The sequence below is a fragment of the Sorex fumeus genome, unplaced genomic scaffold, assembly GCF_029834395.1.
Source record: "Sorex fumeus unplaced genomic scaffold, SorFum_2.1 ptg000030l, whole genome shotgun sequence".
Classification (NCBI taxonomy): domain Eukaryota; kingdom Metazoa; phylum Chordata; class Mammalia; order Eulipotyphla; family Soricidae; genus Sorex; species Sorex fumeus.
Window position 1 is genome coordinate 16,308,747 of NW_026606087.1, and position 19,956 is coordinate 16,328,702.

A 19,956-nucleotide genomic window follows, 5' to 3' on the forward strand; every position below is an offset into this window, starting at 1 on the left:
GAATTTAGGACATCTTTATTTTGTATTGGATCATTTATTTTACAGTGAGTTTCAGCTTTGTGAATCTTTACTGTTCAAGAAATCAACTGTGATCTTTAACCAGCTTAATCTAACTTGATATTAAAAAAACAAAAATCAAAATTGTCCCTAATGTGACTACTTTGTTGCCTTTTTTTGGGAAATTAGACATTCAAGTTTTGGGGCTTTTTTGGGGGGGTAGGGGGCATGCGGCAGCCTACCTGGTGGTACTCGGGGCTTCCTCCTGGCTTTTCATTCAGGGTTCACACCTGGCAGGGCTCAGGAGACCATATGTGGTACCAGGGATTAAAACTGGGTTGGCCGTGTGAAAAGCAAATGTCTTACTCACAGTACTATCTTGAGCCCCAACATTCTTTATACCTAACATACTGTATATACAGGTGAAGTCCCACCTTTGGGTTCTTTCAGCCCCAAAATTAGCTCCAGCCTGAAATACCAGTACTTTTATTTTCCCATGGCTTCATCAAGGCAACATGAGGACAGGACTTCTGCTTAAATCAAAAAAATGTAGTTGCTAGATAAATCAGATCAGATCTTGTCTTTGTATGTCTGAAGATCGCCTTTTTTTTTTTTCTCTTTTCAGGATGGGTGCCTGCTTGCCTTTCAGTCCCCAACCATAATAATAGAAAAGAGTGATATCCTTATTTGAGTAGTAGGTGCTTTTAAGGACTTGGGAACAATTGTTAAGTCCTGTTTAATTCTGCCTTAAGGTAGAATTGGTGGAATCTAATATTGCTGTATTGTATTTCAAATCATCTAAATTGGTATAGAAGCTCTATGTCCCTTTGGTATAATATTGTTTTCCTGATCTTTCTTCTCTCCACAGAGCCAGAGTCCAGAGGTGGAACAATTAGGGAGAGTCGTAGAACTGGACAGTGACATGGTGGATATCACGCAGGAGCCAGTTCTGGATTCCATGTTGGAAGAGAACATACCTGAGGATCAGGAACCTGTATCTGCCTCAACACACATTGCATCTTCACTGGGAATTAATCCACATGTCTTACAGGTGAGATCCTAACTTCCTTTCTACCATAAGCACGTCAAATTAATGTTTTTCTCCCTTTTATAAATTGCCCTGTCAATGGTTCACTTAGAAATTCTGATTGCTCCCTGGATTGGAAAAAAGAAAGTAATATTACCAATGTTTGTTCTCACTGGGCTGGAGTGATAGCACAGCGGGTGGGGCATTTGCCTTGCACGCAGCCAACATGGCCAACCCGAGCCCCTCAGGAAGAGCCCGGCAAGCTACCGAGAGTATCTTGCCCGCGTGGCAAAGCCTGGCAAGCTCCCCGTGACGTATTCGATATGCCAAACACAGTAACAATAAAGTCTCACAGTGGAGACGTTACTGGGCCTGCTCGAGAAAATCAATGTACAATGGGAGGACAGTGACAGTGACAGTGTTGGTTCTCATTTTCCCATTCGGGGAGGAAGGACTATATTGAGAATCAGAAAAAAAAAGGGATCTTGACTCCAGTCTCAGTTTGCAACTATTTCTATACAACTTTGGGAGAGGTTGTTTAGCTCTGTGACCACTGGTTTTTCTCTATAAAATATGTTGCATTTTTGTTTGTTTATTTTTTTGCATTTTTGATTTTTAGTTTTGGGGTCACACCCAGGGAAATTCATAGGTTACTCCTGGCTCTATACTCAGGAATTATTCCTGGCCATCCTCAGGGGACCATATGAGATGCCAGAGTTTGAACCCAGTTGATTGCTTGCAAGGGAGACGCCCTACCTGCTGTACTATCACTCTGGCCCCAATATTGCGTTTTTATTTGTTGGGAAAGGGTTGGCAGTTGGACTGTACCCGGCAGTGCTCAGTCAGTTCCTGATTGCTAAAAAGTGATCCTTGATTGTACTCAGGGAACACTTTGTAGTGCTTTGGATTGAACCAGCATCAGAGGCCTTGCTAGGCAGGTTTCTTAACCCCTGTACACTCTCTTCAACTCTCTTGGTATTTTATAGGCTGGTTTTTCGTTTTAAAAGTCTGTAAAGTTTTCCACAAAACTTAAGTTCAAGAACAAAAATTTTTCAGAGGTTTAAATTTTCCGCTTCCCGAAATGAGTCAGAAAGAGCGGGATAGACACAGAAAGATTGCATTCATCTGGGGAACATAAAGCAACAAAACGGGAGACTAACACCCAGGAATGGCTGAGATTAGTACCAGGAATTTTGCTCCATGACTTGAAGGCCAGCCACATGTGCTAGGTGAAAAGGAAGCTCAGATAGAGAAGAGAGCACCAAATAAAGGGTGTTGTGAAGACCCTCCCAGGGTGGGAGAGACATGCTAAAAGCAGTCTATAGACCAAACATGATTGCCACTCAATGCCTCTCTTGCAAAACACAGTACCCAAAAGAAGAGAGAGAGAACGAGGGGGAATGCCCTGCCACAGCGGCAGGGTGGGACGGGAGGGGGGGGTTGGGAGGGATGCTAGGACCCGTGGTGGGGGAGGATGGGCACTGGTGGAGGGATGGGTACTTGATCATTGTATAACTGAAACCCAAGCACAAAAATTTATAAGTCTATAACTGTACCTCATGGTGTTTCACTAATAAAAAAATGATAAAAAATAAATAAATTTTCCGCTTCACTCTCAGCCTTTTGGCACATTTGAGTTAGGCTTTTGGATTATGCTAAGGGTGTAACAGTTTTTGTCCTTCAGACACACACAGTGTAATTACTCAGATGGTGTGTCCGCTGTAAACACAGCCCGAGACAAAGCAGCTGGAATTGTATGTTTCTTTGTGGCCATCATGTTTGGGGCAGATATTTATTCTATAGGTTCTGCTGTTTTAGATCATGAAAGCATCATTGCTTGCTGACGAAGAAGATGTGGACATGGCTCTGGATCAACGCTTCAGCCGCCTTCCCTCTAAAGCAGATACTTCCCAAGAAATCTGTTCTCCCAGACTTCCCATTTCCGCATCTCACTCATCAAAATCCCGTTCATTAGGTACAGTAAAAGATGCTATTTTACATGGAATTTATAAAGTCCTCCTTTGTACAAATTGTCTTCTAAACTGAGTCAACTTCTCTAGCAAAGAAAACTCTTAAAACATGGTTTGGGATGCTAAGGAATTTTGCTTGTAAGTAACTGGTGACATCGGTTTTTAAAAAACCATGATTTACCAAGCTGTATGAAAAACAGCATGTTTGTGTCAGGTATAGGCTCATGTTTTTATTTGTTTAAGAATACAGATTGTATTCTAAATTCAGATTTCCTAAATTTTTATCATTTAGTGAAGCCACGAGTTGTCCTGCACGCTGCTGCCACCCACTGCTGGTGTTTGTTAGTGCCGTGACTGTGCTGACATCAGGAGTAAAATCCCCACCTTGATTTACTTGATTCAGAGAGCAATTTCTTTAGAATCTGAATCCATCTTTCTTGTGTCTAGTTAGTTTGGGAAATAATTATTTCAAAATATGATTGTGGGAGGCTGGAGTGAGAGCACAGTGGGTAAGGCATTTGCCTTGCATGCTGTCGACCTAAATTCGATTCCCAGCATCCCATATGGTCCCCCGAGCACCACCAGGGGTAATTCCTGAGTGCAGAGCTAGGAGTAACTTCTGTGCATCACCAGGTGTGACCCAAAAAGCAAAAAATATATATATATGATTATGATTTCAAAATCATAATTCAAGAAGCAGTTAATCATTTCATCCTCACTTATATTATTATTCAAGAAGCAGTAAGACTATTTGTCTGTTTTTCTCTTATTTTAGTTGGTGGATTACTGCAATCAAAATTTACAAGTAGAGCTTTTCTTTCACCAAGTGCCTCTGTGCAAGAGATTCGTACACCTCGAGCATCATCTTTGAAGAATGTTCCATCCTCATCCTCTTGGTCCGTCCCACCACCTCTGACCTCTGTGTTTACAGTGCCCAGCCCAGCCCCAGAGGTTCAGTTGAAAACAGTGGGTACACGCAGACAACCAGGCCTTGTCCCACTCGAAAAATCTGTCACCTATGGCAAGGGAAAATTACTAATGGACATGGCTCTGTTTATGGGACGCTCGTTTCGGGTTGGTTGGGGCCCCAACTGGACTCTCGCTAACAGTGGTGAACACCTGAGTGACTCTCCTGATCAGGAAAATCAACAGATTACTGACTCTATGGAATATGGATTTCTGCCCAATCCAGTATCTGTTAAATCGTGAGTTATTTCCTTAAAATTTTTTTGAAATAAGGCAAGGTGTATGAGAAAAATTTCATCATGAGGAATCATTAAGTTAAGACCCTGCTCTGTGATCTTCTGTATCTGTAGCATAGTTACAGGTAGCAGAGAGATACTTGCATCATTAAAGCCTAAAATAATTAATAAAATTATTCTGCTTACACTATCAAGGAATAAAGAATTTATCCTATGTATGGTGTCAGCTCTAGCTGATTAAGTAACAAGCCCAGAGTCAGTGCTGCAGCTTGCCTTTCATTTTCAGCCGCTTTGTATTTTAGGCACTTCCTTCAACTAGTAATTTGCGATTTCTTCATAAGTAAACATCTAAAATAAGCATATTTTCTATGTATGAACTGTAGAAGATCCGTGCAAAAATGCATGGTCATAAGATGACATCTGGACACTGTGTTGCATGTTTCTGTGTAATTCCTCCATTAGCATTTATGTTTATAACTGAATATATACTGTGTGTATAGTTGAATATACATATACTTTGTGTCTCTTTATGTCATACAAATTATAGTTTTCTGGTAGACAGTATGCATGCAGTTGTTTTTTGTTTTGTTTTGTTTTTTGTGATGCCAGGGATCAAGCCCAGGGCCTCATATAAGCAAGGTAAGTGCTCCGCTACAGAACTACATCCCTGGTCTCTGATTTTTATAATTATGTTTTAAAAATCTGTTGTTGTTGGGAGGGAAAATGGTTCATAGGACTAGAGCACACCCTGACATGATATAGCCATGTATGGCACCACAAACAAAACTGCGTGTTGTTCACTACATGTTTAAGTGAATGATCATGGCTTGTATTTTAGTCAGGCCTCCTTCAAGCAAAGTATGTACTCCAGCCTTTGAGCTCATTTTCCTGATCATAGAGTTTTTATTCTTTTTTTTTTTTTCTTCTTTTTGGGTCACACCCGGTGGTGCGCAGGGGTTACTCCTGGCTCTGCACTCAGGAATTACTCCTGGCGATGCTCGGGGACCATATGGTATGCTGGAAATTGAACCCGGGTCAGCTTTGTGCAAGACAAACACCCTACCGGCTGTGCTATTGCTCCAACCCTGTTTTTTTTTTTATTTTGACTCTTGTTATTGGGCCACACTTGGTGGTATTAAGGGACTACTCAGTGTTTGCTTCTAGCAGTGTTTAGGAGACCATGTGGGTGCCAAGGATTAAATATTGATCTCTTATATATACGCAAAGTATGTGCTCCAGCCCTTCGAGCTATTTCCCCAGCCTGGTTATAATTTTTCAAATAGATTTTGACTTCAGAGCGTCATCACTATCCTCTCTCCAGCCCCTCATGCTGGGATCAAAGCATGCACTCGACCACAAAATTCTCCCCAGTCTCCAGGATGTTGATCTTAAACCTCGTTTATGCATGATGTCATAATATTTTAAGGTTCATAGTCTTAAATGTTTGATCAATGTTAGATTGATTGTATGTTTAATTTTGATTTGCTTCTTAAGTATATTAAGGTTAGCTTTCTGGCATCTTTTGTTTTTGGGGAGAACCGTGTGATACCAGGGATCAAACCAGGGCTGGCTGCATGCACGGCAGGTAGCTCAAGCACCCTAACCTCTCTCTGGCCCTAGCTTTGTGACTCGATGCTGTACTAAGTATAATTTGAGAAACAGGTATCCCACCATAGACTATGAATTTCATTGTATCTTGATATATGCTGACGCCAGTTCTAAGCTTAATGGTACTATTTACCTTGCTGAACATAACCTGGCCTAAGAAATCTTTGGATTTTTAATGCATGGATCAGATAATTTGTTTACTCAGTAAGTAAAAAAAAAAAAACAAAGTACATTAACGTTTGACGATTGACATGTTTCTTTTTTGTCTCGTTCATTTGCCCCATAGCCTGACTGAGTCCCCATTCAAGGTTCATTTGGAGAAGCTCAGTTTGCGACAAAGGAACCTGGAGGAAGACCTGCAGTTATATCAGACACCATTGGAGCTCAAACTCAAACATAGCACGGTCCATGTGGATGAGCTGTGTCCCCTTATTGCCCCTAACCCAGGAGTGGCTGTCATTCATGACTATGCAGATTGGGTGAAGGAAGCATCAGCAGACGCGCCGGAAGCACAGAGTGAGCATTCCTGTTTCCAATCTTGGATGTCCCGGGAAGAGGGTAGAGAAATGGGAGAGGACAGGTTTCCTTCTGCTGGAATATTTAGGTTTGTCTTAAGCTGGAGGAAACTTGATAGGAGCATAGAGATTACGTTTGTTGTATAAGTACTGCAGGAACATGGTGTAAGCAGTCAGTTATACCACATGTTTCTGCATCTAGATGTTTGGGTGTTTATTAATGTTTCTCGTGCTGAGGAGGGCCTCCGAGGGGCAGTATTCAGCCCGCCTCAGGCTGGACGTTGAGTGTGAGGGTTTGCTGTGAGAGCCCAAGGATTCAGTAATGTTCAAGAGCCCACGGATAGGGCCCAGGTCAGCTGCGTGCGAGGCAAGCACCTGAACCCTTGTACTGTCTCTCTAGCCACTGCCTCGCACTTACAGTGATATCCTCTGTGATTATTTTGTGTTACAGCTTTTATTTTCTGTTCCTTTCCTTAGTTGTGAAGCACTGGAGCCTAACATGGACATTATGTGAAGCTCTGTGGGGCCACCTGAAGGAGCTTGACGGTCAGCTGGATGAGCCCAGTGACTACATTCAGATTCTTGAACGAAGAAGAGCTTTCTCTCGCTGGCTTTCTCAGACATCTGCACCTCAGATTGAGCAGGAAGTCTCCTTAACTAGAAAAGATAACCCTATCGAGGCTGTCTTTAGCTACCTCACGGGCAAGAGGATCAGTGAGGCCTGTTCTTTGGCCCAGCAATCAGGTACCACATATGCACATACGGTCTCTCTACATCACTTAATTGTACTTTTGCCTTTGTCTTCTAACCTGAGAATTATAGGCTACCAAGGAAGATGTCCTGATAATTTGTTTTAAAAAAATTTTTTTTTTTCCTTTTCGCTTTTTGGTCACACCCAGGGATGCTCCGGGATTACTCATGGCTCTGCATTTAGGCATTACTGCTGGCGGTGCTTAGGGGACCATATGGGATACCGGGGATTGAACCCACATCCGCCATGTGCAAGGCAAATTCCCAACCTGCTGTATTATCTTTTCGGCCCCTCTGTTTAAAATCTTATATATTAAACTATACATTAAGGGGGCTGGGGATATTGCCCAGTAAAGAGTACATATGATGCATGTTTTACACCCTGGCTTTGATCTCCAGCACTAAAAATAGCATTTTAATGAATGAATAACATCTTAAATCTTATGTGTTCAAGTTATTTTTATATGCTGTGTATGCATTTGTATGAAAAGTAGAAAATACAGAAGAGCAAAAAGACAGTAAATGGATGTGGGGCCCTGGTTGGATCCCCAGACCCTGGCACTACATCCCCTGCCCCCTGGTACGATGGTCCCAGCAGCACCACATCCTTAGGTGGCAGGCCCTGGAGGTGGGGTTCCCTATTGCCTAACGTTTACCCTGGGCCCCTCTAGTTCTGCTTAGTAGCGCCTTAACCACCAACAAAAAAGTAATGAATAAGAATCACCTGAATCCTTTACTGTATGTTTGCTATAAACATTTCAATGTGCAATTTGAATTATTTATTTTCTAATATATAGTGTGTGCATAAATGTGTGCACACAAACTTAATATATGCACATAAATTTTTCAAAGATGGTATCATAAATAATAGTAATCTTATTAGTAATAACATCTTAGTAATAATTCATACTATTTTTTCATGTAATATACTACAAACATTTTGTGATCCAAATATATTAGTCCAGTGGTTATGTTTTTTGACTGGTACTGGGAATTGAATTTCTGTCTCTTTTATTACTGCATGCACTGTTCCACTGAGTCACGTCCTTGCCCTATAAATATAAATGTACCCTATTAGTTTATGATATTTAGGTTTCTTTTTGTGTGGATATTTGTGTTTACCATAGCACTCTGAATCTCTTAAATTTGTGGGCCCTGTCTTTGGGGGAAAGTTATTCAGCAATGCTCAGTGGTTACTCCTGGCTCTACGCTCAGGGATCACTCCTAGTAGTGCTCAGGGGTCCATAGTACGGGATGCTGGGAATTGAACCTGGGTTGGCCACATGTAAGGCAAGCGCCTTACTGACTATGCTGTCTCTCTGGTCTTAAGCTTGTGTTTTACACTGATTTGTTTACTTTATTCAGATAAATTCATTTCCATTAATTTCCATTAAAGTCATTTTCCTGGCTTTACCACTGAGCTGTAGGTATCCCGTCTTTTATTTTTTTTTATTTATTTATTTTTTTATTAGTGAACCACCATGAGGTACAGATGTAGACTTACAAACTTTCGTACTTGGGTTTCAGTTTATGCAGTGATCAAGTACCCATCCCTCCACCAGTGCCCATTCTCCACCACCAATGAATCCAGTAGCCCTCCCACCCACCCTGTAACCCCCCCCCCCCCCCCAAAACCCGCCCCACCTCTGTGGCAGGGCATTCCCTTTTGCTCTCTTTGCTTTAGGGTGTTGTGGTTTGCGATAGAGGTATTGAGTGGCTATTGTGTTTGGTCTATAGTCTACTTTCAGCATGCATCTCGCATCCCAAGTGAGTCCTCCAAGTACCCTTTACTTGGTGTTCCCTTCTCTGTCTGAGCTGCCTTTTCCCCCAGCATATGCTGCCAGCTTCCAAGCCGTGGAGCAGACCTCCTGGTACTTACCTCAACTATTCTTGGGTGTTTGTCTCCCATTCTGCTTTTTTTTGGGGGGGGGGGTCACACCCGGCGGTACACAGGGGTTACTCCTGCTTCATGCGCTCAGGAATAACTCCTGGCAATGCTCGGGGGACCATGTGGGATGCTGGGAATCGAACCCGGGTCGGCCATGAGCAAGGAAAACGCCCTATCTGCTGTGCTATTGCTCCAGCCCCTGTCTCCCATTGTTACTTTATATTCCCCAGATAAGTACAGTCTTTCTATGTCTGTCCCTCTCTTTCTGATTCATTTGACTTAGCATGTGTATCCCCACTCTTAAGAATAAAATTCTTTTTTAAAAAAGTGAAATTCTTAAGCACTTAATGTCAGAAATGATTTAAATGAAGAGACATTTTATGTTCATTGAGGATATTTCAAAAATCAGCACTATTATGATTGGTTTGGGGATCACACCCAGTGGTACTTAGGGAATCACTCCTGGCAGAGCTTCAGGGACCATATGGGGTGCCAGAAACCAGACCATCGACTGCCTGCAAAGCATGTTCCTTTCCCATTGTACTATGACTTCAGCCCTAAACTATTGTAAGTTTTTTTTTTTTTTTGCTTTTTGGGTCACACCTGGCGGTGCACAGGGGTTACTCCTGGCGGTGCTCAGGGGACCATATGGGATGCTGGAAATAGAACCCGGGTCGGCCGTGTGTAATGCAAATGCCCTACCCGCTCTGCTATCTTTCCAGCCCCCTATTGTAATTTTTTTGACTCATGATTCTTTGCTAAATTAGTGGTCTGGGCATTGTAGGCAATTTTGCATCATACTGTCCTTCCACCTACACAAAAATACTGCTGCCTGCAGAAAGATATCTCCAGGTATTGTTAATTTTCCTGTGGTAAAACCAACATGTTGAGAATCACTGATAGGATAGAAACTACAGTATTTTAAGATTCCTTTTCTGCCAGATAAATCTATACATTAATCAGTGCATTAAAATCTCCCATCAGACGTCCTTGTAGAAATTAATAAGCTGATCCTACTTGGAGATGTTGAGAACAGTTTTGATAAAGAAAAACACTTTATGTTGGGGAGCTCAGTACTTCTCCTGATTTCAGAGTATCTCTAAAACTGTACAACAGTGAAGACAGTGTACTGCTGGTATAAGGAACACAGTCCAAAGGGAGGAATCAGACCCAAAGGTACAAACTTCAGGGATGGAGAGAGTAGGGTAGGGCATGTGCCTTGCACATGCCGACCCAGGTTCAATCCCTGCAGTCGCATATGGTCCCCTAGCACTGCCAGGAGTAACTCCTGAGCATCTCTGCAATGACCCCAAAACAAAAACTAAGATAAATTCTTCACTTGTAACTTGAGTTTTGATGAAGATACCAAGACAGTTTCCAAGAGAAGAGGATAGTCTTTCCAGTAATTGATGCTGGGATAATTGGATAGTCACAAACAAAATATTTAGATCCTCGTACTGTACACTAACATCAGCTGATGAAGTGTCTTAGTTCTCAGTATATGTTCCATCAATGGGAAAGGGTTTGTGAGAAGATGAGGGTTTGAAACTGATTTGTCTGGTCATAGCAAAAGAGAGATGATCTCAGTGGATTCAAGCAGTGATTAACAACCTCTTGGTACTTGACCATCTCTGAGCATTCCACCCTCTCTTTGATGTTTTATTAATAGTAGTTGCTCAAACTCAAGTAAGCTTCATGCAGCACCTACTACAAAAGTCAGTTGAGTCATTGTTTTGGTTACCAGTGAATGTAGCTTTGTTTCCAGGCCTTAAGGGACACTGGAAGGAGAAAGGGTAGTAATGTCAGGAATAGCCTTGGGTGCTATTGAAAGGGATGCTTTCTGCTTACAGAATGTAGATTTTCAGTATTTGATGTGGAGTGCTGAAGAATTATTTTCTTTTTTCTTTCTTTTTCTTTTTAGAAAAGGCAAGGGTAGGCCAATAAATTTGGGAACCTATGCTCTATAGGTAGGAACCTGACAACTTGCCATAATTAGGGATATATTTTTCAATATAGTCCTGCTGCATGCTCTCATGTTCTTGCACCCTAGTCATTTATATTTAAAAAGAAATGAGAAATTGGCAGCTCAATGCTTGTACCTGGCTTCACCCCAGCAGTAATGGGGACCACCAAGGCTTCATTTGGCAGTACTTGGGAAGCCCAGTGCATGCAAGATACACCCTTGATCACTTAGAGATTATGGGACCTGTGAAATACAGGTATCTCAAACTCCGTTTTCTTTACCTCTCCGTTTTTTTTCTTTCTTTTTTTTTTAACCACATCTGGTGGTGCTCAGTGCTTTCTCCTGGCTCTGTACTCAGGAATCACTATGACTGGCAGCTCTGGACCATACGAGATGCCGGGAATTAAGCCCGGTCTGCTGCTACCTGCAGAGCAAGCGCCCTACCTGCTGGTATTCTCTCTCTCTCGCCCCTTAGCTCTTTTCTTTATTATACCATATACGTTTCACCTTTAGGTTTGAGTTTCCCATTTCTCAGTTTCATTGCAGAGTACTTTTTAATTGGGCAAATTCTCAGCTATATCCTTTTAGAATTTGACTTACGGGTCAAGTGCCTTTTTTTGGGCTAAGAAATAATTAGTAAATCTGCCACTGAGTTCTGTACACTATGCAGTCTGTTAAGTTAAACTACTTGAAAATTTTCTTTCCAAATTCCAAACAGTAAGATCTTGATTGGTGTTTTGAAACAACAGAGTAGTCATAGGTTCTCAATTCTCCCTCCTGAGTGTGGAGTAACCAAGACAATGGCCCAAGTGTTTCCCAAGTCTAAATTGTTAATAATCACTGGTTTCTCTTCTAGGTGATCATCGTCTTGCCCTTCTTTTGTCTCAGTTGGTCGGCAGTCAGTCGGTCCGGGAGCTGCTTACCATGCAGCTAGTGGATTGGCATCAGCTGCAGGCTGACTGCTTCATTCAGGATGAGAGACTGCGCATCTATGCCTTACTGGCTGGAAAACCGGTATTGTCCTTTTTCTCTTAACATAAGTTCAAAGTTAAAGCTAAGGTAGAGGGCTTTGTTTGTAAATTATATCCTGGTACATACAGCTGTCACTGTCCTCCCGTTGTTCATCAGTTTGCTCGAGTGGGCCCAGTAACGTCTCCATCGTGAGACTTGTTGTTACTGTGTTTGGCATATTGAATACTTCACGGGTAGCTTGCCAGGCTTTGCTGTGAGGGCAAGATACTCAGTAGCTTGCAAGGCTCTTCGAGGGGTGGAGGAATCAAACCTGGCTGGCTTCATGTAAGGCAAACACCCTACCACTGTGCTATCGGTCCAGCCAGCTAAAAAAAAAATTTTTTTTTTTCCATTTTATCTATACCCAGCTGAAATGTGTGTTCAGGTGCCACTCCTAGCAGTATTTGAGGGACCATGTGGTACTAGGAACCAAACCTGGGGTCTGCTCTGGCCCTTTGAGCTGCCTATTACCCTTTTTTTTTTTTTAATTGCTATAGACTGAGGGCCTCACATATTCAAGGCTCTGTCATCGAACCACATAGCCAGTTCCTTAGTTTTAAATTGTTTTTTTGCCTTTGATTTGGATTTGATTTTTGGGTCATACCCAGTGGTGCTTAGTGGTTACTCCTGGTTCTGCACTCTAGAATCACTCCTGGCAGTGCTCAGATGATGATATTGGATGTAGGGGATCAAACCCAAGGCAAACATGCAAGGCAAGCGCCATATCCACTGTGCTATGTCTTTTTGCTCCTCCTTATTTTTAATTTTTTGGCTTTGTTCTTGGGCCACACGCTATGGTACTTGGGGGCTGCTCTCAGCTCTGTTATTGGGAATCACTTCCAATGGTGCTTGATGGACCTTGTGGTACAGTGGATCAAACCAGTGGTTTCACATGCACAGCATGTGCCCCAACCTTTTGAACCATCTCTCTGGCCTTATTTTTATTTTTAATGGAGGGGCAGAGCAATAGCACAGTAGATAAGGTTGCTTGTCTAGCACATGGCTGACCTGGGTTCAGTCCCCAGCATCATGTATGGTCCCCCGAACACCACCAGAAATGATCCCTGAATGCAGAGCCATGAGGAATCTCTGAGCTCTGGTGGGTATGGCCCAAAGAAAACTATTTTTAATGAAAGCTTCTTTATAAATAACATGTACATGGTAAAAACAGTCAGTGTGTGGAAGTGCAAAAAGTTAAGGTTTAAGAATGTCAACATAGCTGCACGTATTTGCACATTTTTGTGCTATATCTCCATGTAAATTCAATTACATATAATTATACATTGCAATTTGCAGCCTTTTTTTTTTTGTTTTGGGGTTTTGTTTTTGGTTTGTTGTTTTATTTGAGGGGGATAGCCCACACCCGGTGATGCTCGGGCATAACTCCTGGCTCTGTGCTCAGGAATCACTCCTGGTGGTGCTTGGGGGACCCTATATGGGATGCTGAGACTCTAACCCAGGTTGGCTGCATGCAAGGCAGACGCCCTACTCGCTGTACTATCGCTCCAGCCTCTCAGGGGTTATTCTTGTTCTGCGTTCAAGGATCAGTCCCAGAGATGCTTAGGGGACTGTATGGGGTCCCAGGGATCAAACCCGGATCAGTTGCTTGCAAGTCAAGCCCCCTATTCGCTGTACTACTCTACTACTCTTCAGCCCCTTCGGCTTTTTCTTTTTGGGGGGTTGTGATACCAGCTTTTTGGAATTTGTGCTCTGCTACTGCTCTATATCCCTGGCAACTGCAGCTTTTTTCCTTTTTTTTTTTTTAATTGTATAGTCATTTAAGCATTGTTATCTAGGGGGCTGGAGCAATAAATAGTACAGGAGGTAGGGTGTTTGCCTTGCACGCTGCTGACCCGGGTTCGATTCCCAGCATCCCATAAGGTCCCCCACGTACCGCCAGGGGTAATTCCTGAGTGTAGAGCCAGGAGTAACCCCTGAGCATCACCGGGTGTGACCCAAAAAAAAAAATTGTTCTCTCTGATGCCCATTTCTGTCACTTTATAGATGGTATTATAATGCCTTTGTTAAGTCAATTCTCTATTAGTCATTGCCATTGTGCAGTCAGTTTGTCAGAATGAAATTGTTCCTCAGAATTTAATCGCATCTTAAAGTTGTGTTAACTTGGGCCTCCACAATAGTGAGATCTTTTTGCTCCCGGTGGTTCTCATCAGAACTCCTCCAGCTTGTGGATTATTCAAGTCCACCCTCTCATTTCTCAAGGAACTTTGTATTTTTTACCAGGATTATTATTACTGCCATTTAGATTATTTTCAATGTTTCTTGACTGAATGACCCTCGACCTGAGCAGTAATGAGGGGACGTCTAACAGCTGGGATAATGATTCCGTCTCCTGCAGGTGTGGCAGCTCTCAGAGCAGAAGCAAATCAATGTGTGCTCCCTGCTGGACTGGAAGCGCTCCCTGGCTGTGCATCTTTGGTATTTGCTTCCACCAACAGCCTCCATTTCCAGAGCACTCAGCATGTATGAAGAAGCGTTTCAGGTATGTGTGTCCAGCAGTAGAGCCAAGCAAGAGCCTGGGTTGGTTCTTTTTTGCCCAAAAGTATGCCAGAGTGATAAGGGGCCATCAGAGTTCGTGATCTTTGTTAGGTGCCATAAAGTTGAAATGTATCCAAAAAAACCTAATGGAAAACCTTTCTCTCTCTTGCCTCTGGACAGAGCTGATCTTAAATTTCTCCACGTATCTGCTTCTGTCTTTTAATATAAAATTTCACAATTTGCCTTCTTTTGGTGCTAGAAATTGAACACAGAGCCTCTATGCCTGCCCTCTCCACTATGTTACATCCTTGAGCACCTCTCTTTTGTTTCAATCCAGCATGTTTTAGGGGGTGTAGTTTAACAACTATTTAAAACTTACGTTCCCACCTTGTATCTGTACCAGAATACCATTATCCTGAGTTTCACCACAGTTTCAGTTGACCTTACTACTGGTTTGGGGGATTGTTTGGGCCCTAAACCAGAGCCTTTTCCTTTATTCATAATGTTCTTTATGCTTTGGGAAATGCCCTGAGGTCAAAGTCTGGCCTCAGATATAGTATAAATTCAGGTTGAAAAATCTGAATGTGCCTCTGATTACCTGTTTCATATATCTTCTCAGTGTTGAGGTTAAATTTAATTATTTTGACTTTTATTTTGGGGGATTTGTTTGTTTTTTTTGCCACACGCGGCCATACTCAGCTTACTCCTGGTTCTGTACACAGGGGTTACTCCAGGCAAGCTCAGGGGACCATATGGGGTGTCTGGGATCAAACCTGGGTTGGCCCTGAACAAGACAAGTGCCCTACCTACTGTACTATCACTACTATCACTTTATTTTATTAAAAATAAAGATTTATTTTTAATGCCATTATTTCTTCAGTACTTTTTATTTTGGCTTGGGGTCCACAGCTGGCAGTGCTCAGGGCTTACTCCTGACTCTATACCCAGAGGTCACTCCTGGCAGGGCTTAGGAGATCATATAGGGTGCAGGGAAATGAACCTGGGTCGACCGTATGCAAAGCAAGCACCTTGCCCACTGTACTGTCACTCTGGCCCCAATTACCTATATTTTTTCCTTCCATTAGGAGTTTTAAAACAGTGTAATAAGAACTATGGCAAATACAGTATAAAGAGGAGCCAGATAGATAGTACAGACGGGAAAGCACTTGCTTTGCGCACAGCCAACACAGAGTTGCCTCCCAAGAGTAAACCCTTAGCACTGCCTGGTGTGACCTAAAAAAGAAAGGTATAGAGGATTAGTGAGTGCAAACTGAAGTGTTTGCCAGTTTGTTGAAGAGGTAGAATTTCCCACCGGTCAGACTAAGTTTAAAATGCTTGCAGCATTAAGGATGTTGAGTCATTCTTAATGCACAGCTGCCTAAGTAATCGAGATGGCATCATCAAACTAGATTAGCCAACTATGTGGTTTTACCAAACTCTTCCCTACAGAATACCTCTCAGAGTGACAGTTATGCCTGCTCCCCACTTCCTTCTTACCTGGAGGGTTCCGGCTGTATAATAGAAGACGAGCAAGACTCAAGGCCACTTCAAGACGTTTGTTTTCACCTTCTAAAGCTGTACAGTGACAGGTAGGTCAGAGCCGTGCTTGATTGACATCTGAGTGCTCTGTGAGCTCTGGGTCCTTTCCCAAGTCCTTTCCTTCTCAGTACTCCAAAAAGTGCCATAAATCTGTATGAAAGCATAACTTAGAGTAGTAGATTATAAAAAGCATTAGCAATAGAAATATGCTTATTTAATATTTGAGGGGAGACTCCAAGTGGCGTTCCGGGATTCTGGGGGTCATTCTCGGCAATAGTAAACCAACAGGCTGCACTGTTCAATGCCAGGGCCTGAGGATACAGTGCCGTGACCACCAGTTCCACCCTGCCGCTCTCTGTTGCCCTCTGGAAACCCACCTAGACAGTGCAGAGTGAGGCGGGCATGTGGTGATCAAGATGTCAGGGTCCCGCACCATAATCCCTGTACTGTACTATCTCCTTGTCCATCTTTATATTTAAGAAGTTGCTGTTCATCTCTTACCCCCTATTTTAGATGGCGTTGGGTATGAGTTTTGTTTTGTTTTGGTAAAATTCTACCAGTACTTTATATATCATGGTTATTAACCCTTTGTCAGATCAGATGAGCGGTGGCAAATATGCTCTCCCAGTCTGTGGGGTGTCTTTTCATTCTGGTTATCTTTTGTGTGCAGAAGCTTTTTCATTTGCTGTTGTCCCATATATTTATCTTTGCTTCCATTAATTAATATTGTCATGGCCACGCGACATCTTATTATCTCATTCTTACTTTGGACAACCTGGCAGGCTACCAAATGTAACCTGCCCACACGGCAGATTCTGGCAAACTCCCTGTGGCGTACCCAATATGCCAAATACCAGTAACAATGATGGGTCTCATTCTCCCAACCCTGAAAGAGCCTTGAATATGGCACTTTTTAAAATCTCAGGGCCAGGACGAAGGAGACGTTACTGGGGCCTGCTCGAGGCAATCGACGAACAACAAGGTGATCGTGATCATGATCCGTTAATTAGTCTGATGGCCTGAAATCATTGAAGATGCCTCTAGATTCAGTGGCATAAAGAGTTCTGTGTTTTCTTCAGTGTAACTTAGGTCTTTGTACATGGCGTTAGAAAGGAGTCGTGTGTGTGTGTGTGTGTGTGTGTGTGCGTGTGCGTGTGTGTTAGAAAGGAGTTTATTTGTGTATGTGTGTGTGTGTGTGTGTTGCCAGTTTCTGCAGCACTACTTCTTAAGATGCTTTCCTTGTTCCGTGGTTTTTTGGCCCATTTATCAAAGATGTCTGTAGTATTTTTTTGCTTTCAGGTGTCTTTCTTTATTATTTTCTGAACCAGAGCCAGACCAGTTTTCGTAGTCATTGTGACGTGATGGCTGCATGTGGTGACTCAGTTTCACTCTCTTTTGCAGACATTATGAACTCAACCAGCTGCTGGAGCCTCGAAGCATAACCGCAGACCCCTTGGACTACCGCCTCAGCTGGCACTTGTGGGAGGTGCTCCGGGCTCTTAACTATAACCATCTGTCAGAGCAGTGTGAAGGTATACTGCATGCCAGTTATGCTGGCCAGCTGGAAAACGAGGGCCTCTGGGAGTGGGCCATCTTTGTCCTCCTGCACATTAGCAACTCAAGGTGAGAAACCAGCAAGCCTCTAAGGCACAGCTAGCAGAGTGGGTTCCCCAGAGAGGGTGATCCTACCATGCCACAGAGACTACTGCAATAATCTGGGGGCTTTGGTAGCCTTGGGTGCACTGTGGGGTGCTTCAGGGTGGAAGGTTGTGCTTCCAGTCTGTTGCCTGAAGTTAGATTTCCAAGAAGGTGCTCAGTAATTTTTTTTCCCCCTGAAAACGGAGCAGTCGGCCAAATTTGAGAACTTCTGATCTAGACGTATTGGCCAAGGAATCAAATCTAGTGGGGTTAAATTCATTAAGTGAATGAATTTAAGCTTGTCACAAACCTTTAAATAGTTCAACTATGGGCCAGGGAAGTGGCTCGGTGATAGAGCACATTCCATGCACATATAAGGGCCTGGGTGTTATTCCTGACTCCCCCTCCCTTCCTCTATTATCCCTCCTCTTCCACCCATACTTTCTCTGAATTCATGGGAATGAGTTTACCTTTGTTGAAGTGTCACTTAATGCTGTATTTATAGGAATGCCTCCCTATTCTGAGCTGCAACAGTGGGGACATTTCTGTCGCAAATATAAATTCAAGTCGGAAGTAATTCAGCAGAACCCTTTCTATTTAAATTTGGCATTGTTTAAAGTTAACACAAATAATATGGTCTAAGCCGCCTCAGTGGTTCTGTGACATTTCTCTATTGGTTTTCTAGTCCTCTCTGATTTTCATCCATCCCTACCCACCTGCCCAAGTTTGTATTTACCAATACAGCCTTTCTCAGACTCACGTTTTTGTGTACTGACCAGAAAGAATCAAGGAACTAACTTTCTTCTTAGTTGTGTACAAGATTATGTTGAATTGTGGTTTTTTGTTTCTTTGTTTTAATGTGTCATGTGGCACTACAGTGATTTTTTTTTTTAAATATTATTGGGATGGGGAGTGATAGTACAGTTGGGTAGGGTGACTGCAGGTAGTTTGTTTGCCTAACCCAGGTCTGATCCCTGGCACTCCTTTAGGGTCGTCCCCCAAGCACCACCAGGAGTGATCTGAATGCAGTCAGAAATAAGCCCTGAGCAATACCATAAGTGGCCCAAAATTGAAGAAAAAAGTGTTACTTCGCTTTGCTTTGCGTATTTTGTTACGGTTACACTGTTATAACCACTCTATGTAAACTCTTAATGTGGGGCTGAGAGATAGTACAGCAGATACCTAGAGTATTTGTTTTTAGACTTGGTGGTGTGGGGGCACACTAGTGTGATGTATTTTGATTTTATTTGAATAAAATTTGAGGTGATCCACTAAGGGTCAAGACCTGCAGTTTAAGAGAGCTCCAGAGAGCACTCTGCAGTCATGAGTGACATCAGATCTATCCGTTTATAGCATGCGTGAGAAGGCCGTTCGCGAGCTGCTGACCCGGCACTGCCAACTGGAGGAGACCCCTGAGTCTTGGGCTAAAGAAGCTTTCCTGACCCAGAAGCTTTGTGTGCCTGCGGAATGGATCCACGAGGCCAAAGCTGTGCGGGCACACATGGAATCAGACAGGCACCTGGAGGCCCTCTACTTATTTAAGGCCGGCCACTGGAACCACTGCCACAAACTCGTCATCCGGCACTTAGCTTCTGGTAAGTCTTCACACTGGGTGTGTCTCCTGCAGTCCCCCCAGTTTTCCAGTTAGAATCCAGAGAGGTTACTCGGTGTGAGACATGGCAGGCGTGATCACCCTTGATGAAAGCTTTCTGTGAGAAGGGGTCAGCCGAGGAGGTCAGCCTGGAGGAGGGCCGGCAGCAGTACTGTCGAGGAGGACATTTGCCAGAGTATTTTTAAAATATGTATTTGTTGTGTAATGTTTATGGTTATTTAGATAATTTTACTCAGCAACTCCAGAAAAGCCTAGAGAAGTGAAAGCTGAAATTCTTCACATTTTTCTTTGGAGAGTTTCAAAATATCTACTTAAAATTCGCAGATCTGACCCAACATTATTTCTCCTTTCTTTCTGTCTTACGATTTCTGCCATGTCCTCTGCATTTTGGGGGGCCTTGTGTTCAAATTTCGTATTTTGAACATAGACATTGTGGTCAATATTTTGTTTCCTCAGATGCCATCATTAATGAGAACTATGACTACCTGAAGGGGTTTTTGGAAGACCTGGCGCCTCCAGAACGCAGTGGTCTGATCCAGGACTGGGAAACAGCTGGGCTTGTTTACCTGGACTATATTCGGGTCATGGAAATGCTACACCACATACAACAGGTACCCAAGTTTCTTAAACTATGGCCTGGTTTTCCTTTTCCTTAACCCTTAAAATCACAGAAATGTCAAGGCCTGAGCAACCATTTCAGTGCAGGAGCGGCACCTGAGGTCGGATGGGAGGGTGGGGAG

The 19,956-nt window shown here is 43.0% G+C and overlaps 1 protein-coding gene across 3 annotated transcripts in view; it reads left to right on the forward strand.

Moving 5' to 3' along the window:
* The window catches only part of NUP98 (nucleoporin 98 and 96 precursor), a 93,417-nt gene that overhangs the window by 70,636 nt on the left and 2,825 nt on the right, over positions 1 to 19,956 (forward strand). For all 3 annotated transcript variants that reach the window (XM_056116070.1, XM_056116071.1, XM_056116072.1), the window contains exons 21-31: positions 866 to 1,048; positions 2,843 to 2,999; positions 3,770 to 4,199; positions 6,091 to 6,320; positions 6,797 to 7,063; positions 11,777 to 11,934; positions 14,288 to 14,431; positions 15,877 to 16,016; positions 17,368 to 17,589; positions 18,958 to 19,199; positions 19,673 to 19,827. In XM_056116070.1, the coding sequence (XP_055972045.1) occupies positions 866 to 1,048; positions 2,843 to 2,999; positions 3,770 to 4,199; positions 6,091 to 6,320; positions 6,797 to 7,063; positions 11,777 to 11,934; positions 14,288 to 14,431; positions 15,877 to 16,016; positions 17,368 to 17,589; positions 18,958 to 19,199; positions 19,673 to 19,827 (2,328 nt within the window). The remainder of the gene's footprint in view (positions 1 to 865; positions 1,049 to 2,842; positions 3,000 to 3,769; positions 4,200 to 6,090; positions 6,321 to 6,796; positions 7,064 to 11,776; positions 11,935 to 14,287; positions 14,432 to 15,876; positions 16,017 to 17,367; positions 17,590 to 18,957; positions 19,200 to 19,672; positions 19,828 to 19,956) is intronic.